General features: G+C 51.5%; 1 protein-coding gene across 4 annotated transcripts in view; it reads left to right on the top strand.

The window, feature by feature from the left end:
* Nucleotides 1–26110, top strand: part of TMEM269 (transmembrane protein 269) — a 54335-nt gene that overhangs the window by 776 nt on the left and 27449 nt on the right. For 3 of the 4 annotated variants that reach the window (XR_010188502.1, XM_063942045.1, XM_063942044.1), the window contains exons 3-5: nucleotides 20085–20136; nucleotides 20471–20630; nucleotides 20864–20961. Coding sequence is in view for 3 of the 4 variants with exons in the window: in XM_063942045.1 (XP_063798115.1) it covers nucleotides 20112–20136; nucleotides 20471–20630; nucleotides 20864–20961 (283 nt within the window). In the remaining variant the exon portion in view is untranslated. Of the gene's footprint in view, nucleotides 1–535; nucleotides 3632–20084; nucleotides 20137–20470; nucleotides 20631–20863; nucleotides 20962–26110 lie in introns of those variants that run through there. The other variant, XM_063942046.1, reaches the window with a different exon arrangement.

Below are 26110 nucleotides of genomic sequence, written 5' to 3'. Positions count from 1 at the left end.
CACTTACATATATCGTGCAGATTATTACATTACTAGCCTCTGTAGTGATCTGCAGAGCATTGTTCTGTTCCACCCACTTACATATATCCTGCAGATTATTACATTACTAGCCTCTGTAGTGATCTGCAGAGCATTGTTCTGTTCCACCCATTTACATATATCGTGCAGATTATTACATTACTGGCCTCTGTAGTGATCTGCAGAGCATTGCTCTGTTCCACCCACTTACATATATCCTGCTCTGTTCCATCCACTTACATATATCCTGCAGATTATTACATTACTGGCCTCTCTAGTGATCTGCAGAGCATTGCTCTGTTCCACCCATTTAGATATATCCTGCAGATTATTACATTACTAGCCTCTCTAGTGATCTGCAGAGCATTGCTCTGTATCATTCATTTACATAAATCCTGTAGATCAGGGATGGGGAACCTTCTGCCCTCCAGCTGTTGTTGAACTACACATCCCAGCATGCCCTGCAACAGCTTTAGAATGGGCAAATAGCAAAACTGTAGCAAGGCATGCTGGTATGTGTAGTTCAACAACAGCTGGAGGTCCGAAAGTTCCCCATCCCTGCTGTAGATTATTACATTACTGACTTCTCCAGTGATCTGCAGAACATTGCTCTGTCCTATCTACCCCCTGACAGGTACATAGTGATATATCCTGCAGATTATTACATTACTGACCTCTCTAGTGATCTGCAGAACATTGCTCTGTCCCATGTACCCCCTGACAGGTACATAGTGATATACTCTGCAGATGATTACATTACTGACCTCTCTAGTGATCTGCAGAGCATTGCTCTGTCCCATCTTCCCCCTGACAGCTACATATTGATATACCCTGCAGATTATTACATTACTGACCTCTATAGTGATCTGCAGAACATTGCTCTGTCCCATCTTCACCCCCTGACAGGTACATAGTGATACATTCTGGAGATTACTACATTACTCCCCTCGCTCAGTGCCGTTTCTTGTGGCGGGCCAGCCATGCCGTCGCACGAGGGGCACGCCGCGGCACTTTGAGATGCTCTGGGTGCTCCCTCTCCTCCCTGTCATTAGTACTCCACTTGGGAGGTGGAGTTTTGAGAAATGACGCGTTTGCTTCATGACGTCACAATGCAATGCGTCATTTCTCGAAACTCCGCCCCCCGAGCGGAATACTAATGACAGGGAGAAGGGGGAGCTGAGCGCCGAGGGCTGCCATGCGGGAGCCGCGGGCTGGCGGGCTGCTTTGGGCCTTTTTACAGGTGCTGTACACAGCCCTGACAACGAGCACTACACACCCCTGGCAACTAGTATTACACACCCCTGACATTACACACCCCTGGTAACTAGTATTACACACCCCTGGTAACTAGTATTACACACCCCTGGCATTACACACCCCTGGTAACTAGTATTACACACCCCTGGCATTACACACCCCTGGTAACTAGTATTACACACCCCTGGCAACTAGTATTACACACCCCTGGTAACTAGTATTACACACCCCTGGCAACTAGTATTACACACCCCTGGCATTACACACCCCTGACAACTAGTATTACACACCCCTGGCACTACACACCCCTGGACACTAGTATTACACACCCCTGGCATTACACACCCCTGGCATTACGCACCCCTGGTAAATAGTATTACACACCCCTGGTAACTAGTATTACACACCCCTGGCATTACACACCCCTGGTAACTAGTATTACACACCCCTGGCAACTAGTATTACACACCCCTGGTAACTAGTATTACACACCCCTGGCAACTAGTATTACACACCCCTGGCATTACACACCGCTGACAACTAGTATTACACACCCCTGGCACTACACACCTGGAAACTAGTATTACACACCCCTGGCATTACACACCCCTGGCATTACGCACCCTTGGTAAATAGTATTACACACCCCTGGTAACTAGTATTACACACCCCTGGCATTACACACCCCTGACAACTAGTATTACACACCCCTGGCATTACACACCCCTGGAAACTAGTATTACACACCCCTGGCATTACACACCCCTGGCAACTAGTATTACACACCCCTGGCATTACACACCCCTGGCAACTAGTATTACACACCCCTGGCAACTAGTATTACACACCCCTGGCGACTAGTATTACACACCCCTGGCAGCTAGCACACACTAGTGGCATTACACACCCCTGAGCCCTGACAATGAGCATTACCCCTGGCAATGAGCACTACATGCCCCTGAGCCCTGACAATGAGCATTACCCCTGGCAACGAGCCCTACAAGCCCCTGAGCCATGACAATGAGCATTACCCCTGGCAACGAGCACTACACGCCCCTGAGCCCTGACAATGAGCATTACCCCTGGCAATGAGCCCTACACGCCCCTGAGCCCTGAGAGTGAGCATTACCCCTGGCAACGAGCCCTACAAGCCCTTGAGCCCTGACAATGAGCATTACCCCTGGCAACGAGCACTACACGCCCCTGAGCCCTGACAATGAGCATTACCCCTGGCAACGAGCACTACACGCCCCTGAGCCCTGAGAGTGAGCATTACCCCTGGCAACGAGCCCTACAAGCCCCTGAGCCCTGACAATGAGCATTACCCCTGGCAACGAGCCCTACACGCCCCTGAGCCCTGACAATGAGCATTACCCCTGGCAACGAGCACTACACGCCCCTGAGCCCTGAAAGTGAGCATTACCCCTGGCAACGAGCACTACACGCCCCTGAGCCCTGACAGTGAGCATTACCCCTGGCAACGAGCCCTGCACACCCCTGAGCCCTGACAATGAGCATTACCCCTGGCAACGAGCACTACACGCCCCTGAGCCCTGACAATGAGCATTACCCCTGGCAACGAGCACTACACGCCCCTGAGCCCTGACAATGAGCATTACCCCTGGCAACGAGCACTACATACCCCTGAGCCCTGAGAGTGAGCATTACCCCTGGCAACGAGCACTACACGCCCCTGAGCCCTGACAATGAGCATTACCCCTGGCAATGAGCCCTGCACACCCCTGAGCCCTGACAATGAGCATTACCCCTGGCAACGAGCACTACACGCCCCTGAGCCCTGACAATGACCATTATCCCTGGCAACGAGCACTACACACCCCTGAGCCCTGACAATGAACATTACCCCTGGCAACGAGCCCTGCACACCCCTGAGCCCTGACAATGAGCATTACCCCTGGCAACAAGCACTACACGCCCCTGAGCCCTGAGAGTGAGCATTACCCCTGGCAACGAGCACTACATGCCCCTGAGCCCTGACAGTGAGCATTACCCCTGGCAACGAGCCCTACACGCCCCTGAGCCCTGACAATGAGCATTACCCCTGGCAACGAGCACTACACGCCCCTGAGCCCTGACAGTGAGCATTACCCCTGGCAATGAGCCCTACACGCCCCTGAGCCCTGACAGTGAGCATTACCCCTGGCAACGAGCACTACACGCCCCTGAGCCCTGACAATGAGCATTACCCCTGTCAACGAGCACTACACACCCCTGGCAACAATCATGACACCTGTCTCAGAGCATGAAACCCCTGGCAACGAGCATGGATCCCAGAGCATGAAACCCCTGGCAACGAGCATGACACCCAGCGTGTGAAACCCCTGGCAACGAGCAGGTAATTTAAAAGTAATTGTAAACTTTACTGTAGGGCATAATGTATCACAGGCATTGAGGTGTGTTGCATAATATGGTGCAGGGGCATAATATAGGGCATTACTGTGTGGGGTTAAATATGTAGTGTAAGGTAGTCTTTTCCACACCCATTTTATTGAGGCCATGCCAATTTTAGCGAGGTTACGCCCCCACACCGGGAGCGCACGCAAATTTGCGTTTCTGATATCTCTGGGGGTGCATTTTTTATGTCCACTGGTGGGGGGGGGGTGGCGGCGCATTTTTAAATCTTGCACTGGGAGCCAAATTGGCTAGAAACAGCTCTGACCTCGCTAGACATCTGCAGAACATTGCTCTGTCCCATTTACCCCCTGACATAGTGATCTATCCTGCAGATTATTACATTACTGACTGCGTATTTGGGTTTTTTGGAAAGAATCCTACGTCTTGATAAATTCAGCACTGTTTATGTCTCTTCTGCAGATCTCTACACATAGGGAGTTTCCTGTCATGTTTGCACTGTGACCTTAGCGTTGTGTTTCCTGTGGCTGGTTACTCAGTGACATCCCTGGCCGCAGTCACATGATACAGGATCACATGCAGTAAAGATGTCTGGGTGATGTCATGTATGTTTTCATGCAAACTATTTCTCAATTCAGATTTCTCAATAGATTAGAGCGTGGCATGTGTCCCAGTATCCCCCCCCGCTCTCAGGGCACATGTGATACCAGGGCCGTTTCTAAACAATTTGGTTCCCTGTGCGAACAGTAAACAATGCGCCCCCCCATAGACATTTTCAAAATGAAACATTTACGTGCACCCAAAAAGGGTTTGTGGCCTCATTGCAAGGGGCGTGGCTTTGCAGGAGATTGCTACCTCACACCCGAGTTGTGCACCCTGCTCACCCAGATATTGGCCACCACAGGAAAAATCTAATTCCTGATTCATGCCCCTTACGTTATTTGCCTTTTTCAGGGCCAGATTAAGGCTGCTGGGGGCCCAGGGCAATGGAGGTTGTGGGGGCCCCCACTACTTATATTGCTGGCAAAGCCCAGCCCCACCTCGGCTGCCCGCAAAGGACACCCTGTCAGCCTGCAGGAGACACTAAACCGACCCCCCCGTCCACCTGCAAGCTACACTAACCCCGGCAAACCCCCCCCCCCCCCCCCCCCCCCCCCAGACACACGTGGCAGGCTGCCCACCCGAAACACTAACACCCCCCCTCGGCTGCCCGCAAGGGGGCACCCCCACGCCACCGCCCACAGGAGACCATAACTTCCCCCTCGGCTGCCTGAAAGGGACATCCCTGCTGTGCCCGCAAGAGACACACACATGGACACAATAGGGTGGCCAGTCGGCGTCACTCACAAAGCTGTTGTAGCAGGTACTTCACTGGACCGGCCAGCAGGGACAACGCGCTGGATCTATCAGTCACTGACGGAATTCTACTTAACTATTCCGCGAGACTGACTGACTGGAGGAGCTGCAGTGCTCAGCGGCCACTGTTATTGAACAGCTGAGCCGCCAGAGGAAGACTCCGACCTCCACTTAACAACAAACAGTGTGGGGGCCCCAGGACGGCCGCCCCTGTCGCCCCTGCCTTAATCCGGCCATGGCCTTTTCTCTCCCTATAGTAATGCCCCATACACATTATGCCACTCACAGTAATTCCCCCTACACATTATGACACACAGCACAATGGGGGTCATTCCGAGTTGTTCGCTCGCTAGCTGCTTTTAGCAGCTTTGCACACGCTAAGCCGCCGCCTACTGGGAGTGAATCTTAGCTTATCAAAATTGCGAACGAAAGATTAGCAGAATTGCGAATAGACATTTCTTAGCAGTTTCTGAGTAGCTCCAGACTTACTCGGCATCTGCGATCAGTTCAGTGCTTGTCGTTCCTGGTTTGACGTCACAAACACACCCAGCGTTCGCCCAGACACTCCTCCGTTTCTCCACCCACTCCCGCGTTTTTCCCAGAAACGGTAGCGTTTTTTCGCACACACCCATAAAACGGCCAGTTTCCGCCCAGAAACACCCACTTCCTGTCAATCACATTACGATCACCAGAACGAAGAAAAAACCTTGTAATGCCGTGAGTAAAATACCTAACTGCATAGCAAATTTACTTGGCGCAGTCGCACTGCGGACATTGCGCATTAGCGACTAATCGCTCCGTTGCGAGAAAAAAATAACGAGCGAACAACTCAGAATGACCCCCAATGCCCATTACATATTATACCACACACAGTAATGTCCCTTACACATTATACAACACAGTAATGCCCCCTACACATTATGCCACATACAGAAATACCCCTAACACACTATGACACACAGTAATTCCCCTTACACATTATACCACACACCATAATGCCTCCTACAGATTATACCACACACCGTAATGCCCCCTACACATTATGCCACACACAGTAACGCACCTACACATTATACCACACACCACAATACCCATTACATATTATACCACACACAGGAATGCCCCTTACACATTATGCCACACAGTAATGCCCCTTACACATTATGCCACACAGTAATGCCCATTACACACCATACCACACACTGTAATGCCCCCTACACATTATGCCATGCACAGTAATGCCCCTACACATTATGCCACACACTGTAATGCCCCTTACACATTATGCCACACACTGTAATGCCCCTTACACATTATGCCAAACACTGTAATGCCCCTTACACATCCCACACAGTAATGCCTTTTACACATTATGTCACACAGTAATGCCCATTACACATTATGCCACACACTGGAATGCCCCTTACACATTATGCCAAACACTGTAATGCCCCTTACACATCCCACACAGTAATGCCTTTTACACATTATGTCACACAGTAATGCCCCTTACACATTATGCCACACACTGGAATGCCCCTTACACATTATGCCAAACACTGTAATGCCCCTTACACATCCCACACAGTAATGCCTTTTACACATTATGTCACACAGTAATGCCCCTTACACATTATGCCACACACTGGAATGCCCCTTACATGTTATGCCACACACAGTAATGCCCCTACACATTATGCCACACAGCACAATTCCCCTTACACATTCTGCCACACAGAAATGCCCCTTACACATTATGCCACACACTGTAATGCCCCTTACACATTATGCCACGCAGTGATGCCCCTTACACACTATGCCACACAGTATTGCCCCTACACATTATACCACACACCGTAATGCCCCTACACATTATGCCACACAGTAATACCCCCTACACATTATACCACACACCACAATGGCCATTACATATTATACCACACACAGGAATGCCCCTTACACATGCCACACAGTAATGTCCCTTACACATTATGCCACACACCATAATGCCTCTTACACACTATGCCACACAGCAATGCCCCTTTCACACTATGCCACACACAGGAATGCCACTTACACACTATGCCACACACAGGAATGCCTCTTACACACTATGCCACACTTGGGAATGCCCCTTACACACTATGCCACACAGTAATGCCCCTTACACATTATGTCACACAAGGAATGCCCCTTACACATAATAACACAGTAATGCCCCTTACACATAATCACACACTGTAATGCCCCTTACACATAATCACACACAGTAATGCCCCTTACACATTATGCCACACACTCTAATGCCGCTTAAACATTATGCCACACACTGTAATTACCCTTACACATTATGCCACACAGTAATGCCCTTTACACATTGAAACACACAGTAATGCCCCTTACACATGCCACACAGTAATGCCCTTTACACATTATCACACACTGTAATGCACTTTACACATCCCACACAGTAATGCCCTTTACACATTATGCCACACACTGGAATGCCCCTTACATGTTATGCCACACACTGGAATGCCCCTTACACATTATGCCACACAGTAATGCCCCTTACACATTATCCCACACAGTAATGCCCCTTACACATTATACCACACACTGGAATGTCCCTTACACATTATGCCATGCAGTAACGCCCCTTACACATTATGCAACAGTAATGCCCCTTACACATTATCACACACTGTAATGCCCCTTACACATTATGCAACACAGTAATACCCCTTACGCATTATGCCACACAGTAAGACTACCTAATTTTAAACTACCTGCTTGTTGTCAAGGGGTTTCAATACACCATCTCCACATGGAATACAGACAGTCCTGGTTTCTTCTCACACACAGGACATGTAATACAGACAGTCCCGGTGTCCCCTCACTCTCAGGTCATGTGTAATACAGACAGTCCCGGTGTCTCCTCACTCTCAGGACATGTGTAATACAGACAGTCCCGGTGTCCCCTCACTCTCAGGACACGTGTAATACAGACAGCCCCGGTGTCCCCTCACTCTCAGGACACGTGTAATACAGACAGTCCCGGTGTCCCCTCACTCTCAGGACACATATAATACAGACAGTCCCGGTGTCTCCTCACTCTCAGGACAGATGTAATACAGACAGTCCCGGTGTTCTCTGACTCTCAGGACACGTGTAATACAGACAGTCCCGGTGTCCCCTCACTCTCAGGACACATGTAATACAGACAGTCCCGGTGTCCCCTCACTCTCAGGTCACGTGTAATACAGACAGTCCCGGTGTCCCCTTACTCTCAGGACACGTGTAATACAGACAGTCCCGGTGTCCCCTCACTCTCAGGACACGTGTAATACAGACAGTCCCGGTGTCCCCTCACTCTCAGGACACGTGTAATACAGACAGTCCCGGTGTCCCCTCACTCTCAGGACACGTGTAATACAAACAGTCCCGGTGTCCCCTCACTCTCAGGACACATGTAATATAGACAGTCCCGGTGTCCCCTCACTCTCAGAACACGTGTAATACAGACAGTCCCGGTGTCCCCTCACTCTCAGGACACGTGTAATACAAACAGTCCCGGTGTCCCCTCACTCTCAGGACACATGTAATATAGACAGTCCCGGTGTCCCCTCACTCTCAGGACACATGTAATACAGACAGTCCCGGTGTCCCCTCACTCTCAGGACACATGTAATATAGACAGTCCCGGTGTCCGCTCACTCTCAGGACACGTGTAATACAGACAGTCCTGGTGTCTCCTCACTCTCAGGACACATGTAATACAGACAGTCCCGGTGTCCCCTCACTCTCAGGACACGTGTAATACAGACAGTCCTGGTGTCTCCTCACTCTCAGGACACATATATTACAGACAGTCCCAGTGTCTCCTCACTCTCAGGACACGTGTAATAGAGACAGTCCCGTTGTCCCCTCACTCACAGGACACATGTAATACAGACAGTCCCGGTGTCCCCTCACTCTCAGGACACGTGTAATACAGACAGTCCCGATGTCCCCCCACTCTCAGGACACGTGTAATAGAGACAGTCCCGTTGTCCCCTCACTCACAGGACACATGTAATACAGACAGCCCCGGTGTCCCCTCACTCTCAGGACACATGTAATACAGACAGTCCCGGTGTCCCCTCACTCTCAGGACACATGTAATATAGACAGTCCCGGTGTCCTCTCACTCTCAGGACACATGTAATACAGACAGTCCCGGTGTCCCCTCACTCTCAGGACACATGTAATACAGACAGTCCTGGTGTCCCCTCACTCTCAGGACACATGTAATACAGACAGTTCCGGTGTCCCCTCACTCTCAGGACACGTGTAATACAGACAGTCCTGGTGTCCCTTTACTCTCAGGACACGTGTAATACAGACAGTCCCGGTGTCCCCTCACTCTCAGGACACATGTAATATAGACAGTCCCGGTGTCCCCTCACTCTCAGGACACATGTAATACAGACAGTACCGGTGTCCCCTCACTCTCAGGACACATGTAATACAGACAGTCCCGGAGGTTTATTTACTAATATTTGTGTTTGTGCCGTTTTTAAGGGAGTTTGATATCGAATTTTATCGGATGTAATTTACTACAACTTTTCTCAAACGTCCTAGTGGATGCTGGGGACTCCGTAAGGACCATGGGGAATAGACGGGCTCCGCAGGAGACATGGGCACTTTAAGAAAGAATTTAGATTCTGGTGTGCTCAGGCTCCTCCCTCTATGTCCCTCCTCCAGACCTCAGTTTGAATCTGTGCCCGGACGAGCTGGGTGCTGTTCAGTGAGCTCTCCTGAGCTTGCTGTAAGAAAGTATTTTGTTAGGTTTTTTATTTTCAGGGAGCTCTGCTGGCAACAGACTTCCTGCATCGTGGGACAGAGGGGAGAGAAGCAGCCCTACTCTCTGAAGATAGGTCCTGCTTCTTAGGCTACTGGACACCATTAGCTCCAGAGGGATCGTACACAGGATCTCACCCTCGTCGTCCGATCCCAGAGCCGCGCCGCCGTCCCCCTCGCAGAGCCGGAAGACAGAAGCCGGGTGAGCATGAGAAGCAAGAAGACTTCGAAATCGGCGGCAGAAGACTCCGATCTTCACTGAGGTAACGCACAGCACTCCAGCTGTGCGCCATTGCTCCCACACACCTCACATACTCCGGTCACTGTAAGGGTGCAGGGCGCAGGGGGGGGGGGGGGGGGCGCCCTGGGCAGCATTTGGACCTCTTTTTAGCAAAAGTGAACATATATACAGCTGGGCACTGTATATATGTATGAGCCCCCGCCAAGAAAATGTATATTTAAGCGGGACAGAAGCCCGCCGTTGAGGGGGCGGGGCTTCTTCCTCAGCACTCACCAGCGCCATGTTTTTTCTCCACAGCACCGCTGAGAGGAAGCTCCCCAGCCTCTCCCCTGCAGATACACGGTAGAAGAGGGTAAAAAGAGAGGGGGGGCACATAATTAGGCGCAAAAATCAATATAAACAGCAGCTACTGGGTTAACATTAAGTTACTGTGTTATTCCAGGGTTAATAGCGCTGGGGTGTGTGCTGGCATACTCTCTCTCTATCTCTCCAAAGGGCCTTATGGGGGAATTGTCTTCAGATGAGCATTCCCTGAGTGTGTGGTGTGTCGGTACGTGTGTGTCGACATGTCTGAGGTAAAAGGCTCCCCTAAGGAGGAGATGGAGCAAATGTGTGTGTGAGGGGTGTCTCCGTCGACAACGCCGACACCTGTTTGGATATGTGTAATTAAGTGCTAAGGTGAATTTATTGCACAAAAGATTAGAGAACAGACAGGGAATCTACCCATGTCTGTCCCTATGTCGCAGAGACCTTCAGAGTCTCACAACGCTCACTATCCAAAATAATAAACACTGATATCGACACGGAGTCTGACTCCAGTGTCGACTACGATAATGCAAAGTTACAGCCAAAATGGCAGAAAAGTATTCAATATATGATTATTGTAATAAAAGATGATTTGCATATCACTGATGACCCATCTGTCCCTGACACAAGGGTACACATGTTTAAGGGGAAGAAAGCTGAGGTTCCCTCCTCTCATAATGAAAAAGAGCGGGAATCTCCAGACAAGAGACTGCAGTTTCCCACAAAGAATTCTCAGGGAGTATCCTTTCCCTACTAGGGCCAGGATACGATGGGAATCTTCCCCTAGGGTGTACAAGGCATTGACCCGTTTACCCAAAAAGGTAGCGCTGACTTAACAGCTATTCTCAGGGATCCTGCAGATAGCGTGCACATTCTGGTACACTACTCAGACCGGCGATTGTGTCGGCATGGGTGTATAGCGCTGTAGCAGCGTGGACAGGTACCTTATCAGCAGGGATTGAGACCCTAGTATGTATATATATATATGTATATATATAGATATATATATTAAAGGTGCTGTCTTAGATATATATATATAAAAAACATGCCCAAAGAGACATTAGTCTACTGGGTTCTAGAGTCAACGCTATGTCGATTTCTGCTTGACGTGTCCTGTAGAATATGCAATGGACAGGTGATGCCGACTTAAGATGCATATGGAAGGCTGAGGATTTTGTGGAGAAGGGATCTCGGACCTGGTCTCCACAGCTATAGCTGGTAATTCTGATCTTTTGCCTTATATTCCTGCACAGCCTAGGAAAGCACGACATTATCAAATGCAGCCTTTCGATCACAAAGAAACAAGAAAGTCCGAGGTGCGTCCTTTCTTGCCAGATGCAGGGGCAGAGGAAAGAAGCTGCACAACACAGCTAGTTCCCAGGAACAGAAGTCCTCCCCGGCCTCTACAAAATCCACCGCATGTCGCTGGGGCTCCACAGGCGGAGCTAGGCCCGGTGGGGGCACGTCTTCGAAATTTCAGCCACAAGTGGGTTCACTCCCTGTTGGATCCCTGGGCAATAGATATGGGGCGTGATGTACTAAGCGGAAAATGCGGTAAACTCCCTGTTTACCGCATTTTCCTGATGTACTAACCCCCGGCCGGCAGGACAGCGCCGCGGCGGGGTACGCCAGCTTTAGCTGGCGTACGTCCATAGAAGCCTATGGGCTTCTCTCCGCGGCGCAGTGTGAGGGATCCGATCGGATCCCTCCCAGCATGCCCTGTGGCCGCCCCCGTCATCCCGCGCATGCGCAGACTGACTCCTGGGCCGAATCCCGGAAGTCAGGCTGCCGCTGCGCATCGCGGAGGACAGCTCTTATCGGAAGAGCTGTCCTCCGCAATGCTGATCGCATATGTTAGTACATATGCGATCAGCATCGTGGCGCAGGGCGGCGATGGGCGGCGATGTACATTAGTACATCCCGCCCATTGTGTCTCAGGGATACAAGCTGGACTTCGAGGAGATGCCCTCTCACCGACGGCCCTGACGGCTTCCCCCCACGAGAGGGAAATAGTGTTAACTGCAATTCACAAATTGTATCTTCAACAGGTGGTGGTCAAGGTTCCCCTCCTTCAACAAGGAAGGGGTTATTATTCGACTATGTTTGTAGTACCGAAACCGGACGGTTCGGTCAGACCCATATTGAATTTAAAATCCCTGAACATGTGCCTGAAAAGGTTCCGGTTCAAGATGGAATCGCTGAGAGCGGTCATCGCAAGCCTGGAAGGGGGGGATTTTATGGTGTCTCTGGACATAAAGGATGCATACCTTCATGTCCCCATTTATCCACCTCATCAGGCGTACCTCAGATTTGTGGTACAGGATTGTCATTACCAATGTCAGAAGTTGCCGTTTGGTCTCTCCACGGCTCCGAGAATATTTACCAAGGTAATGGCGGAAATGATGGTACTCCTGCGGAAGCAAGGGGTCACAATTATCCCATACTGGGACGATCTCCTCATAAAAGCGAGGTCAAGAGAGCAGTTGCTGATCAGTGTAGCACGTTCTCTGGAAGTGTTACGGCAACACGGCTGGATTCTAAATATTCCAAAGTCGCAGTTGATTCCTACGACTTGTCTGCCTTTCCTGGGCACGATTCTGGACACAGACCAGAAAAGGGTTTATCTCCCAATAGAGAAAGCTCAGGAACTCATGACACATCTTCAGATGCATCGGTTAATCACCCTATCCCCCAGGGTGTCTCTCCTGTGGTGGCTGCAGAGTGCTCACCTTCTCGAGGGCCGCAGATTCGGCATTCAGGACTGGGTCCTGGTGACCACGGATGCAAGCCTCCGAGGGTGGGGGGCAGTCACACAGGGAAGAAATTTCCAAGGTCTGTGGTCAAGTCAGGAGACTTGCCTTCACATCAACATCCTGGAACTAAGGGCCATATACAACGCCCTACGTCAAGCGGAGACCCTGCTTCGCGACCAACCGGTTCTGATTCAGTCAGACAACATCACCGCTGTGGCTCATGTAAACCGACAAGGCGGCACAAGGAGCAGGGTGGCGATGGCGGAAGCCACCAGAATTCTTCGCTGGGCGGAGAATCACGTAAGCACACTGTCAGCAGTGTTCATCCCGGGAGTGGACAACTGGGAAGCAGACTTCCTCAGCAGGCACGACCTCCACCCGGGAGAGTGGGGACTTCATCAAGAAGTCTTCACGCAGATTGCAAGTCAGTGGGAACTGCCACAGGTGGACATGATGGCATCCCGCCTTAACAAAAAGCTACAGAGGTATTGCGCCAGGTCAAGAGACCCTCAGGCGATAGCTATGGACGCACTGGTGGCACCGTGGGTGTTCCAGTCGGTCTATGTATTTCCTCCTCTTCCTCTCATACCCAAGGTGCTGAGAATCATAAGAAGAAGAGGAGTGAGAACAATACTCATTGTTCCGGATTGGCCAAGAAGGACTTGGTATCCAGATCTGCAAGAAATGCTCACAGAGGACCCGTGGCCTCTGCCTCTAAGACAGGACTTGTTGCAACAGGGGCCCTGTCTGTTCCAAGACTTACCGCGGCTGCGTTTGACGGCATGGCGGTTGAACGCCGGATCCGAGCAGAGAAAGGCATTCCGAATGAGGTTATTCCTACGCTGATAATGGCTAGGAAGGACGTGACAGCTCAACCTTATCACCGTATATGGCGAAAATGTGTTGCTTGGTGTGAGGCCAGGAATGCCCCTACGGAGGAATTCCAGCTGGGCCGTTTCCTTCACTTCCTACAGTCAGGAGTGACTTTGGGCCTAAAATTGGGTTCCATTAAGGTCCAGATTTCGGCCCTATCCATTTTCTTTCAAAAAAAGCTGGCTTCTCTACTTGAAGTTCAGACGTTTGTAAAGGGAGTGCTGCATATTCAGCCCCCTTTTGTGCCTCCAGTGGCACCTTGGGATCTTAACGTGGTGTTGAGTTTCCTGAAATCCCACTGTTTGAACCACTCAAAACGGTGGAATTGAAATATCTCACGTGGAAGGTGGTCATACTACTAGCCTTGGCTTCGGCTAGGCGTGTGTCAGAATTGGCGGCTTTGTCACATAAAAGCCCCTATCTGGTTTTCCATGCGGATAGAGCAGAATTGAGGACCCGTCCACAATTCCTGCCGAAAGTGGTTTCAACCTTTCATATAAACCAACCTATTGTGGTGCCTGTGGCTACTACTGTCTTGGAGGATTCTGAGTTGCTTGATGTGGTCAGGGCTTTGAAGGTTTAGGTAGCCAGAACGGCTGGAGTCAGGAAAACAGAGTCTTTGTTTATCCTGTATGCTTCCAACAAGCTTGGTGCTCCTGCTTCAAAGCAAACTATTGCTCGCTGGATCTGTAACACGATTCAGCAGGCTCATTCTGCGGCTGGATTGCCGCTGCCAAAATCAGTTAAAGCCCATTCCACTAGGAAGGTGGGCACTTCTTGGGCGGCTGCCCGAGGGGTCCCGGCATTACAACTATGCCGAGCTGCTACTTGGTCAGGTTCAAACACTTTTGCAAAGTTCTACAAGTTTGATACCCTGGCTGATGAGGACCTATTGTTTGCTCAATCGGTGCTGCAGAGTCATCTGCACTCTCCCGCCCGTTTGGGAGCTTTGGTATAAACCCATGGTCCTTACGGAGTCCCCAGCATCCACTAGGACGTTAGAGAAAATAAGATTTTACTTTACCGGTAAATCTATTTCTCGTAGTCCGTATCGGATGCTGGGCACCCGTCCCAAGTGCGGATTTCTTCTGCAATACTTGTATATAGTTATTGCTGCAATAAGGGCTATGTTATTGTTGCATCAGGGTTGAACTGATGCTCTGTTGTTGTTCATACTGTTGACTGGGTAAGTTTATCACAAGTTATACGGTGTGATTGGTGTGGCTGGTATGAGTCCTTGCCCTGGATTTCCAAAATCCTTTCCTTGTACTGTCAGCTCTTCCGGGCACTGTTTCTCTAACTGAGGTCTGGAGGAGGGACATAGAGGGAGGAGCCAGAGCACACCAGAATCTAAATTCTTTCTTAAAGTGCCCATGTCTCCTGCAGAGCCCGTCTATTCCCCCCATGGTCCTTACGGAGTCCCCAGCATCCACTACTGACTACGAGAAATAGATTTACTGGTAAGTAAAATCTTATTTTTGAATCTATATACTGTAATTTACTAAGCTGCCGAGTTTTCTAGTTTCGTATTTTCCGATGTCGATGTGATTCATATTGCCGGATCAGTGAGATACGTGCAGGGCTTCATTGTGTGCATTATGACAAGTGATGAAAGGGTTAAAAAATAATAAAAAAATTGCGTGAGGTCCCCCCTCCTATGTGTAACCAGCCTCTGGCTCTTTGAGCCGGTCCTGGTTGTAGAAATACAGGGGAAAAAATGACTGTGGTTCCCCCATATTTAAACAACCAGCACCGGGCTCTGCGCCTGGTCCTGGTGCAAAAAATATGGGGGACAAAAGACGTAGGGGTCCCCCATATTTTTTACACCAGCACCGGGCTCCACTAGCCAGGGACATAATGCCACAGCCAGGGGACACTTTTATATTGGTCCCTGCGGCCCTGGCATTACATCCCCAACTAGTCACCCCTGGCCTGGGTACCCTGGAGGAGTGGGGACCCCTTAAATCAAGGGGTCCCCCTCCAACCACCCAAGGACCAGGGGTGAAGCCTGAGGCTGTCCCCCCCCATCCGTGGGCGGTGGATGGGAGGCTGATAGCCTTTGTGTAAAAAAAAGAATATTGTTTTTTGTAGCAGAACTACAAGTCCCAGCAAGCCTCCCCCGCAAGCTGGTACTTGGAGAACCACAAGTACAAGCATGAGGGAAAGTAACGGGCCCGCTGGTACCTGTAGTTCTACTACAAAAAAATACCCAAAATAAAACACAACACACACACACCGTGACAGTATAACTTTAATGTACATACATGCACACTTACATACTTACCTATGTTGACACGGAGCCCCTCGGCCTCTTCTCCAGTAGGATCCATGGGGTACCTGTAAATAAAATATATACTTACAAACAATCCTGTGTAGATCGGTCCTCTTCTTTATCTTTGTAATCCAGGGACTTGTTAAAATAATAAAACAAAATGCCCGAACCACGAACTGAAAGGGGTCCCATGTTTACACATGGAACCCCTTTCCCCGACTGCCGGGACCCCCCGTGACTCCTGACAAAGAGGGTCCCGCCAGCCAATCAGGGAGCGCCACGTCATGGCACTCTCCTGATTGGCTGTGCATTCCTGCCCTGTCAATTAGGAGGAGCGCACTGGTTACAATTTAGCGTAGCGGCACTCCATTATAGCCAATGGTGGGAACTTTGCAGTCTGCGGTTAACCGCAAGTTAATTGTGGTTAATCTTGTGGGTGACCCCAATTAACTTGCGGTTAACTGTAGATCACAAAGTTCCCACCATTGGCTATAATGGAGTGCCGCTACGCTACATTGTAACCAGTGCGCTCCTCCTGATTGGCTGTGCGTTCCTGCCCTGTCAATCAGGAGAGTGCCATGACGTAGCACTCCCTGATTGGCTGGCGGGACCCTTTTTGACAGGAGTCACGGGGGGTCCCGCCAGTTGGGGAAAGGGGTTCCATGTGTAAACATGGGACCCCTTTCAATTCGTGGTTCGGGTATTTTGTTTTTTTATTTTAACAAGTCCCTGGATTACAAAGATAAAGAAGAGGACCGATCTACACAGGATTGTTTGTAAGTATATATTTTATTTACAGGTACCCCATGGATTCTACTGGAGAAGAGGCCGAGGGGCTCCGTGTCAACATAGGTAAGTATGTATGTAAGTGTGCATGTATGTACATTAAAGTTGTACTTTCACAGTGTCTGTGTAGTGTTTTTTTGGGGGGTATTTTTTGTAGTAGAACCACAGGTACCAGCGGGCCCGTTATTTCCCAGCATGCTGGTACTTGTGGTTCTCCAAGTACCAGCTTGCAGGGGAGGCTTGCTGGGACTTGTAGTTCTGCTACAAAAAACAATATTCTTTCTTTTTACACAAAGGCTATCAGCCTCCCTTCCACCGCCCACGGATGGGGGGACATCCTCGGGCTTCACCCCTGGTCCTTGGGTGGCTGGAGGGGGGTCCCCTTGATTTAAGGGGTCCCCACTCCTCCAGGGTAACCCGGCCAGGGGTGACTAGTTGGGGATGTAATGCCAGGGCCGCAGGGACCAATATAAAAGTGTCCCCCGGCTGTGACATTATCTCTCTGGCTAGTGGAGCCCGGTGCTGGTGTAAAAAATACGGGGGACCCCTGCGTCTTTTGTCCCCCATATTTTTTGCACCAGGACCAGGCGCAGAGCCCTGTGCTGGTTGTTTAAATATGGGGGGGAACCCAACGCATTTTTTCCGCCTGTATTTTTACAACCAGGACAGGCTCAAAGAGCCCGAGGCTGGTTACGCTTAGGAGGGGGGACCCCATGCAATTTTTTTTTTACATTTGTCACCTAAACAGGCCCTTTCCCACAGATAACCATGCACAGATCTCACTGATCCGTGCATGACTATCCAAACACGCCAGGAAAAGGCAGGTCTATTTTTTTGCTGTTTTTTTTTTAAAGATTCGCAAAAAAATACACCCACAATTGACCATTCAGAGACAAATACCCAAATACGAATGAATAGTAAATTCCCGTGTTGTATGAACAAACAGCCGTGTTTGACCGATGGTGTATTAATTTGTATTTGTGATCTCTGCCATGAAAACCATTACGAATAGCCCCAACACTGCCGAGATTTGTGCTTAGTAAATTCCCGTGTTGACACTTAGAAAAAAAAAAAAAAAAAAACGGACTAAATCGGGACTTTAGTTAAAAAAACCAGTGGTGTCCTCTCACTCTCAGGACACGTGTAATACAGACAGTCCCGGTGTCCCCTCACTCTCAGGACACGTGTAATACAGACAGTCCCGGTGTCCCATCACTCTCAGGACACGTGTAATACAGACCGTCCCGGTGTCCTCTCACTCTCAGGACACATGTAATACAGACAGTCCCGGTGTCCCCTCACTCTAAGGACACCTGTAATACAGACAGTCCCGGTGTCTCCTCACTCTCAGGACAGATGTAATACAGACAGTCCCGGTGTCTCCTCACTCTCAGGGCAGATGTAATACAGACAGTCCCGGTGTCCCCTCACTCTCAGGACACGTGTAATACAGACAGTCCCGGTGTCCTCTCACTCTCAGGACACGTGTAATACAGACAGTCCCGGTGTCCCCTCACTCTCAGGACACGTGTAATACAGACAGTCCCGGTGTCCTCTCACTCTCAGGACACATGTAATACAGACAGTCCCGGTGTCCTCTCACTCTCAGGACACGTGTAATACAGACAGTCCCGGTGTCCTCTCACTCTCAGGACACGTGTAATACAGACAGTCCCGGTGTCCTCTCACTCTCAGGACACGTGTAATACAGACAGTCCAGGTGTCCTCTCACTCTCAGGACACATGTAAAACAGACAGTCCCGGTGTCCCCTCACTCTAAGGACACCTGTAATACAGACAGTCCCGGTGTCTCCTCACTCTCAGGACAGATGTAATACAGACAGTCCCGGTGTCCCCTCACTCTCAGGACACGTGTAATACAGACAGTCCCGGTGTCCTCTCACTCTCAGGACACCTGTAATACAGACAGTCCCGGTGTCCCCTCACTCTCAGGACACATGTAATACAGACAGTCCCGATGTCTCCTCACTCTCAGGACACGTGTAATACAGACAGTCCCGGAGTCTCCTCACTCCCAGGACACATGTAATACAGACCGTCCCGGTGTCTTCTCACTCTCAGGACACATGTAATACAGACAGTCCCGGTGTCTCCTCACACTCAGGACACGTGTAATATAGACAGTCCCGGTGTCTCCTCACTCTCAGGACACGTGTAATACAGGCAGTCCCGGTGTCCCTTCACTCTCAGGACACATGTAATACACACAGTCCCCGTGTCTCCTCACTCTCAGGACACGTGTAATACAGACAGTCCCGGTGTCCCCTCACTCTCAGGACACATGTAATACAGACAGTCCTGGTGTCTCCTCACTCTCAGGACACGTGTAATACAGACAGTCCCGGTGTTCCCTCACTCTCTGGACACATGTAATACAGACAGTCCCGGTGTCCCCTCACTCTCAGGACACACATAATACAGACAGTCCCGGTGTCCCCTCACTCTCAGGACACATGTAATACAGACAGTCCCGATGTCTCCTCACTCTCAGGACACATGTAATACACACAGTCCCGATGTCCCCTCACTCTCAGGACACAAGTAATACAGACAGTCCCGGTGTCTCCTCACTCTCAGGTCACATGTAATACAGACAGTCCCGGTGTCTCCTCACTCTCAGGTCACATGTAATACAGACAGTCCCGGTGTCTCCTCACTCTCAGGTCACATGTAATACAGACAGTCCCGGTGTCCCCTCACTCTCAGGACACGTGTAATACAGACAGTCCCGGTGTCCCCTCACTCTCAGGACACATGTAATACAGACAGTCCCGGTGTCTCCTCACTCTCAGGTCACATGTAATACAGACAGTCCCGGTGTCCCCTCACTCTCAGGTCACGTGTAGTACAGACAGTCCCGGTGTCCCCTCACTCTCAGGTCACGTGTAATACATGTTATGACATTGATAAATGAAATGATGGTGACGGCACTGATGTGTAATGTCCATACGATGTTATCTCACTGACTTATTTTGTTTCCACACAGAAAGGACACGTATTCTGCTATTCCGGGATGTTAATGCAAGTTCCCCCGTCTGGTAAGAGTTCTGAGAAGATAAATCCGGAGCTTATAGGACAAACATAACATCAAGTCATTAAACTCCAGGACAGTACTCCAATAGTACGAGGACTTGCTGGGTGTTATAGTCCACACTTATCATAGCAGATATTGGGGTCTACGTACCAGTAAATATCCTCCCTATGTATTAATTGCTTTCTTATTCTGAGACTACTCCTCACCTACTGACTGGCACTTCTAGCACATATCCTGCGTTCTGTGTCTGTGTGGGGCGTTGTTTGGGCGCACATCGTAATAACAGAAATATAATGACTCCCTTATAACACTTTATATCTTCTCTCACTGCCCCTCAGCCTGGGCACCAGGGCTTGTCACTCATGCCAGGAAGGCGATCCACCATGGCCGCCCGTCCCACTGCCAAACGCTGGAGTTTGCCCGAACAAACGCTGCCAATTTCCTGTCCCTGGGCAATCTACTGATGGGTCTGGCCTCCATACTCTGCATTCTAAACGGGTGAGTACCTAAACGCACGCCTGGCACGTGGATTAGATCCCCTCACTGGCACATGTCTCTATGGGGTGGCCGTCAGACCTGCTCATGTCCATAACGTGATTGCTAGCTCTTCTGTCACTGTGATATTGCCTCTGCCCCCCATCAGATGACCTCCTGGCATTTGGCCCTTGGCAGGGAGTATGGAACTTGTGGTGTTACGTCGGGTGTGACTCCAGTGTGCTTGTCTTCTCCAGATCTCGGCAGTCGGCCTGCTGGCTTCTCCTCATTGGATTCATGTTGGACCTGGCTGACGGAGCAGTGGCGCGACGACTCAACGCGTGCTCAGCTTTGGGTGAGTCATGTCCACCTTCCACCTCAACTCTCTGCACAGGTTACATCCCCCCACCCCCCCTGCAGTGCAGCATGGTGTTACCCAGGTCTCTGCACAGGTTACATCTGCCCCACCTGCACTGCACATGATTTTGCCCATTAGAGAACAAATTTGCTGCTGCGATCAGGTCTAAATTAGGCGCCATGTGCAATGCTCTGCTCTATGGGGGTCATTCCGAGTTGTTCGCTCGCAAGCTGCTTTTAGCAGCATTGCACACGCTAAGCCGCCGCCTACTGGGAGTGAATCTTAGTTTAGCAGAATTGCGAACGAAAGATTAGCAGAATTGCGAATAGACACTTCTTAGCAGTTTCTGAGTAGCTCCAGACTTACTCTGCCACTGCGATCAGTTCAGTCAGTTTCGTACCTGGTTTGACGTCACAAACACTCCCAGCGTTCGCCCAGACACTCCTCCGTTTCTCCAGCCACTCCCGCGTTTTTCCCAGAAACGGCAGCGTTTTTTCACACACACCCATAAAACGGACAGTTTCCGCCCAGAAACACCCACTTCCTGTCAATCACATTACGATCACCAGAACGAAGAAAAAACCTCGTAATGCCGTGAGTAAAATACCTAACTGCATAGCAAATTTACTTGGTGCAGTCGCACTGCGGACATTGCGCATGCGCATTAGCGACTAATCGCTCCGTTGCGAGAAAAATATAACGAGCGAACAACTCGGAATGACCCCCTATGGTCCCTAACAGGCCGCGCCCCTCCGCTCTGCAAGGAGTAATGATGCAATTAACTAGGGAGTTTTCATTCAATTAACCTTTAATTGAGATATTAGATATTAATAAGATACATGTGGAAATAAATCAAGCCTTGGAGAGAGACAAACTACCGATCCCAGCCAATCAGCTGCTTGCTGTCATGTATAATGCACCGTGTATGAAATGACAGTTAGTCACTGATTGTGGCTGCTTTTGGTAACAGCTCCTCTTTATCTCTCTCCAAGGCTTGGTACATCTCCCCCATCTGTCTGAAACCTAGGAGCCATGTAACAGGTATTATATGAGGGGAGTCGGCGATTGGCCTGAAGCACAGGTTGCGCATTCACGTGAGCCACTGTTAGTGACAGAGATCACAGACTGGATGCTGTCAGCTAATTTACTATTAATTTCAAATCCTCCCGCTACTGCCACACTGAGGATCCGGCCAGACATAGACTGCGAGGGTGAGGTGCGAGGTGTCACACGCCTCCCCTCTGTATGTAGCCTGGTGCTAACACAGTGGTACTATGGTGCTGCCATGACACTCTGAGACTAATGCTCTGCTACTGAATCTAGGCTGTAGGGTCCGGTGCCGTCGGTGTATACCGGCTGTAGGGTCCGGTGCCGTCGGTGTATCCCGGCTGTAGGGTCCGGTGCCGTCGGTGTATCCCGGCTGTAGAGTCTGGTGCCGTCGGTGTATCCCTAGTCCTGAGGCCGCTCCTCCATCCCCCTGCCCTGAGGCCGCTCCTCCATCCTCCTGCCCTGAGGCCGCTCCTCCATCCTCCTGCCCTGAGGCCTCTCCTCCATCTCCCTGTCCTGAGGCCGCTCCTCCATCCCCCTGCCCTGAGGCTGCTCCTCCATCCCCCTGCCCTGAGGCCGCTCCTCCATCCTCCTGCCCTGAGGCCGCTCCTCCATCTCCCTGTCCTGAGGCCGCTCCTCCATCCCCCTGCCCTGAGGCCGCTCCTCCATCCCCCTGCCCTGAGGCCACTCCTCCATCCCCCTGCCCTGAGGCCGCTCCTCCATCCCCCTGCCCTGAGGCCTCTCCTCCATCCCCCTGCCCTGAGGCCTCTCCTCCATCCCCCTGCCCTGAGGCCACTCCTCCATCCCCCTGCCCTGAGGCCGCTTCTCCATCCCCCTGCCCTGAGGCCGCTCCTCCATGCCCCTGCCCTAAGGCCGCTCCTCCATGCCCCTGCCCTGAGGCCGCTCCTCCATCCCCCCTGCCCTGAGGCCTCTCCTCCATCCCCCTGCCCTGAGGCCGCTCCTCCTTCCCTCTGCCCTGAGGCCGCTCCTCCATCCCCCTGCCCTGAGGCCGCTCCTCCATCCCCCTGCCCTGAGGCCGCTCCTCCATCCCCCTGCCCTGAGGCTTCTCCTCCATCCCCCTGCACTGAGGCCGCGCCTCCACCCCTCTGCCCTGAGGCCGTTCCTCCATCCCCCTTCCCTGAGACCGCTCCTCCATCCCCCTGCCCTGAGGCTTCTCCTCCATCCCCCTGCCCTGAGGCCGCTCCTCCATCCCCCTGCCCTGAGGCCTCTCCTCCATCTCCTTGCCATGAGGCCGCGCCTCCATCCCCCTCCATCCCCCTGCCCTGAGGCTGCTCTTCCATCCCCCTGCCCTGAGGCCATCCCCCTGCCCTGAGGCCGCTCCTCCATCCCCCTATCCTGAGGCTGCTCCTCCATCCCCCTGCCCTGAGGCCGCTCCTCCATCCCCCTGCCCTGAGGCCTCTCCTCCATCCCCCTGCCCTGAGGCCGCTCCCCCCCATCCCCCTGCCCGGAGGCCGCTCTACCATCCCCCCGCCCGGAGGCCGCTCCCCCATCCCCCCGCCCGGAGGCCGCTCCCCCATCCCCCTGCCCTGAGGCCGCTCCCCCATCCCCCTGCCCTGAGGCCGCTCCCCCATCCCCCTGCCCGGAGGCCGCTCCTCCATCCCCCTGCCCTGAGGCCGCTCCTCCATCCCCCTGCCCTGAGGCCGCTCCTCCATCCCCCTGCCCTGAGGCCGCTCCTCCATCCCCCTGCCCTGAGGCCTCTCCTCCATCCCCCCTGCCCTGAGGCCTCTCCTCCATCCCCCTGCCCTGAGGCCGCTACTCCATCCCCCTGCCCTGAGGCCTCTACTCCATCCCCCCTGCCCTGAGGCCTCTCCTCCATCCCCCTGCCCTGAGGCCGCTCCTCCATCCCCCTGCCCTGAGGCCGCTCCTCCATCCCCCTGCCCTGAGGCCGCTCCTCCATCCCCCTGCCCTGAGGCCGCTACTCCATCCCCCTGCCCTGAGGCCTCTCCTCCATCCCCCCTGCCCTGAGGCCTCTCCTCCATCCCCCCTGCCCTGAGGCCTCTCCTCCATCCCCCCTGCCCTGAGGCCTCTCCTCCATCCCCCTGCCTCATACCTTGAACATCTCAGCTTTCCTTACATACTGCCATCAGGCTACCTCCCGCTTGCTGCACCTCATGTCATCTGTCTGTCGCCCCCTTCCCACTAGATTGTTAGCTCTTCAGAGCAGGGCCCTCTTTCCTCTTATTATCTAAGCCCTCTTCTCATCACATATCACTCACAGCTCTCCCCTACTCAGCGACCATCTTTCCCGCTTTCTTTCCTGCTGGTAAAGGCTCTATCTATGGCCGCCAGCCCCTAGTAGTACAATGATCACTCCCTCACTACTTACATCTAAGCTGTATTATGTATGAGAGTTGTGCTGCTCTGTTACCTGTACTCTGTTTCTGTTATTTATTTACTGTAATGTAACTTCTGTCTCCCTGTACTGTCCTCTGTACGGCGCTGCTAAACACTTGTGGCGCCCTATAAATAAAATGTAATATTAATAATAATATCATCCTGGCTATAGAGTCCGGTGCTAGTGGTGTATCCCGGCTATATAGTCCTGTGCCATTGGTGTATCCCGGCTATATAGTCCTGTGCCATCGGTGTATCCCGGCTATATAGTCCTGTGCCATCGGTGTATCCCGGCTATATAGTCCTGTGCCATTGGTGTATCCCGGCTATATAGTCCTGTGCCATTGGTGTATCCCGGCTATATAGTCCTGTGCCATTGGTGTATCCCGGCTATATAGTCTGGTGCCACTGGTGTATCCCGACTATATAGTCTGGTGCCGTCGGTGTATCCCGGCTATATAGTCTGGTGCCATTGGTGTATCCCGGCTATATAGTCTGGTGCCATTGGTGTATCCCGGCTATATAGTCTGGTGCCGTCGGTGTATCCCGGCTATATAGTCTGGTGCCATTGGTGTTTCTTTTTCATCCACTAGGGGTCACTGGAGTACTCTTGGGATATGGACGGCTTAGCAGAAACAAAGGCACTGAATATTTAAATTTAGAACTCTCCACCCCTCCATATCCCAGAGTACCTCAGTGTAGTATCTCAGTGTTTTCTCTAACGTCCTAAGTGGATGCTGGGGACTCCGTAAGGACCATGGGGAATAGCGGCTCCGCAGGAGACTGGGCACAAAAGTAAAGCTTTAGAACTACCTGGTGTGCACTGGCTCCTCCCCCTATGACCCTCCTCCAAGCCTCAGTTAGATTTTTGTGCCCGAACGAGAAGGGTGCACACTAGGTGGCTCTCCTGAGCTGCTTAGTGAAAAGTTTAGTTTTAGGTTTTTTATTTTCAGTGAGACCTGCTGGCAACAGGCTCACTGCATCGAGGGACTAAGGGGAGAAGAAGCGAACTCACCTGCGTGCAGAGTGGAATGGGCTTCTTAGGCTACTGGACATTAGCTCCAGAGGGACGATCACAGGCCCAGCCATGGATGGGTCCCAGAGCCGCGCCGCCGGCCCCCTTACAGAGCCAGAAGACAGAAGAGGTCCGGAAAATCGGCGGCAGAAGACGTCCTGTCTTCAACAAGGTAGTGCACAGCACTGCAGCTGTGCGCCATTGCTCTCAGCACACTTCACACTCCGGTCACTGAGGGTGCAGGGCGCTGGGGGGGGGGGGGCGCCCTGGGACGCAATAAAAACACCTTGGATGGCAAAAAAAATGCATCACATATAGCTCCTGGGCTATATGGATGAATTTAACCCCTGCCAGAATACATAGAAAAACGGGAGATAAGGCCGCCGATAAGGGGGCGGAGCCTATCTCCTCAGCACACTGGCGCCATTTTCCCTCACAGCTCCGTTGGAGGGAAGCTCCCTGGCTCTCCCCTGCAGTCACTACACTACAGAAAGGGTTAAAAAAGAGAAGGGATGCACTAATTACGCGCAGTATTAAAGATACAGCAGCTATAAGGGGAAAAACACTTATATAAGGTTATCCCTATATATATATATATAGCGCTCTGGTGTGTGCTGGCAAACTCTCCCTCTGTCTCCCCAAAGGGCTAGTGGGGCTGTTGGAAGGAATTACGTGACAGTGTCAGCTCTGTATAAAAGACAGTGGTTGACATGAGACAGCCGGCTACTC

Source organism: Pseudophryne corroboree, chromosome 10, assembly GCF_028390025.1.
Source record: "Pseudophryne corroboree isolate aPseCor3 chromosome 10, aPseCor3.hap2, whole genome shotgun sequence".
NCBI classification, from domain to species: Eukaryota; Metazoa; Chordata; class Amphibia; order Anura; family Myobatrachidae; genus Pseudophryne; species Pseudophryne corroboree.
The sequence above is the reverse complement of the archived record's forward strand: the minus strand, read 5'-3'. Positions and strand labels throughout refer to the sequence as shown.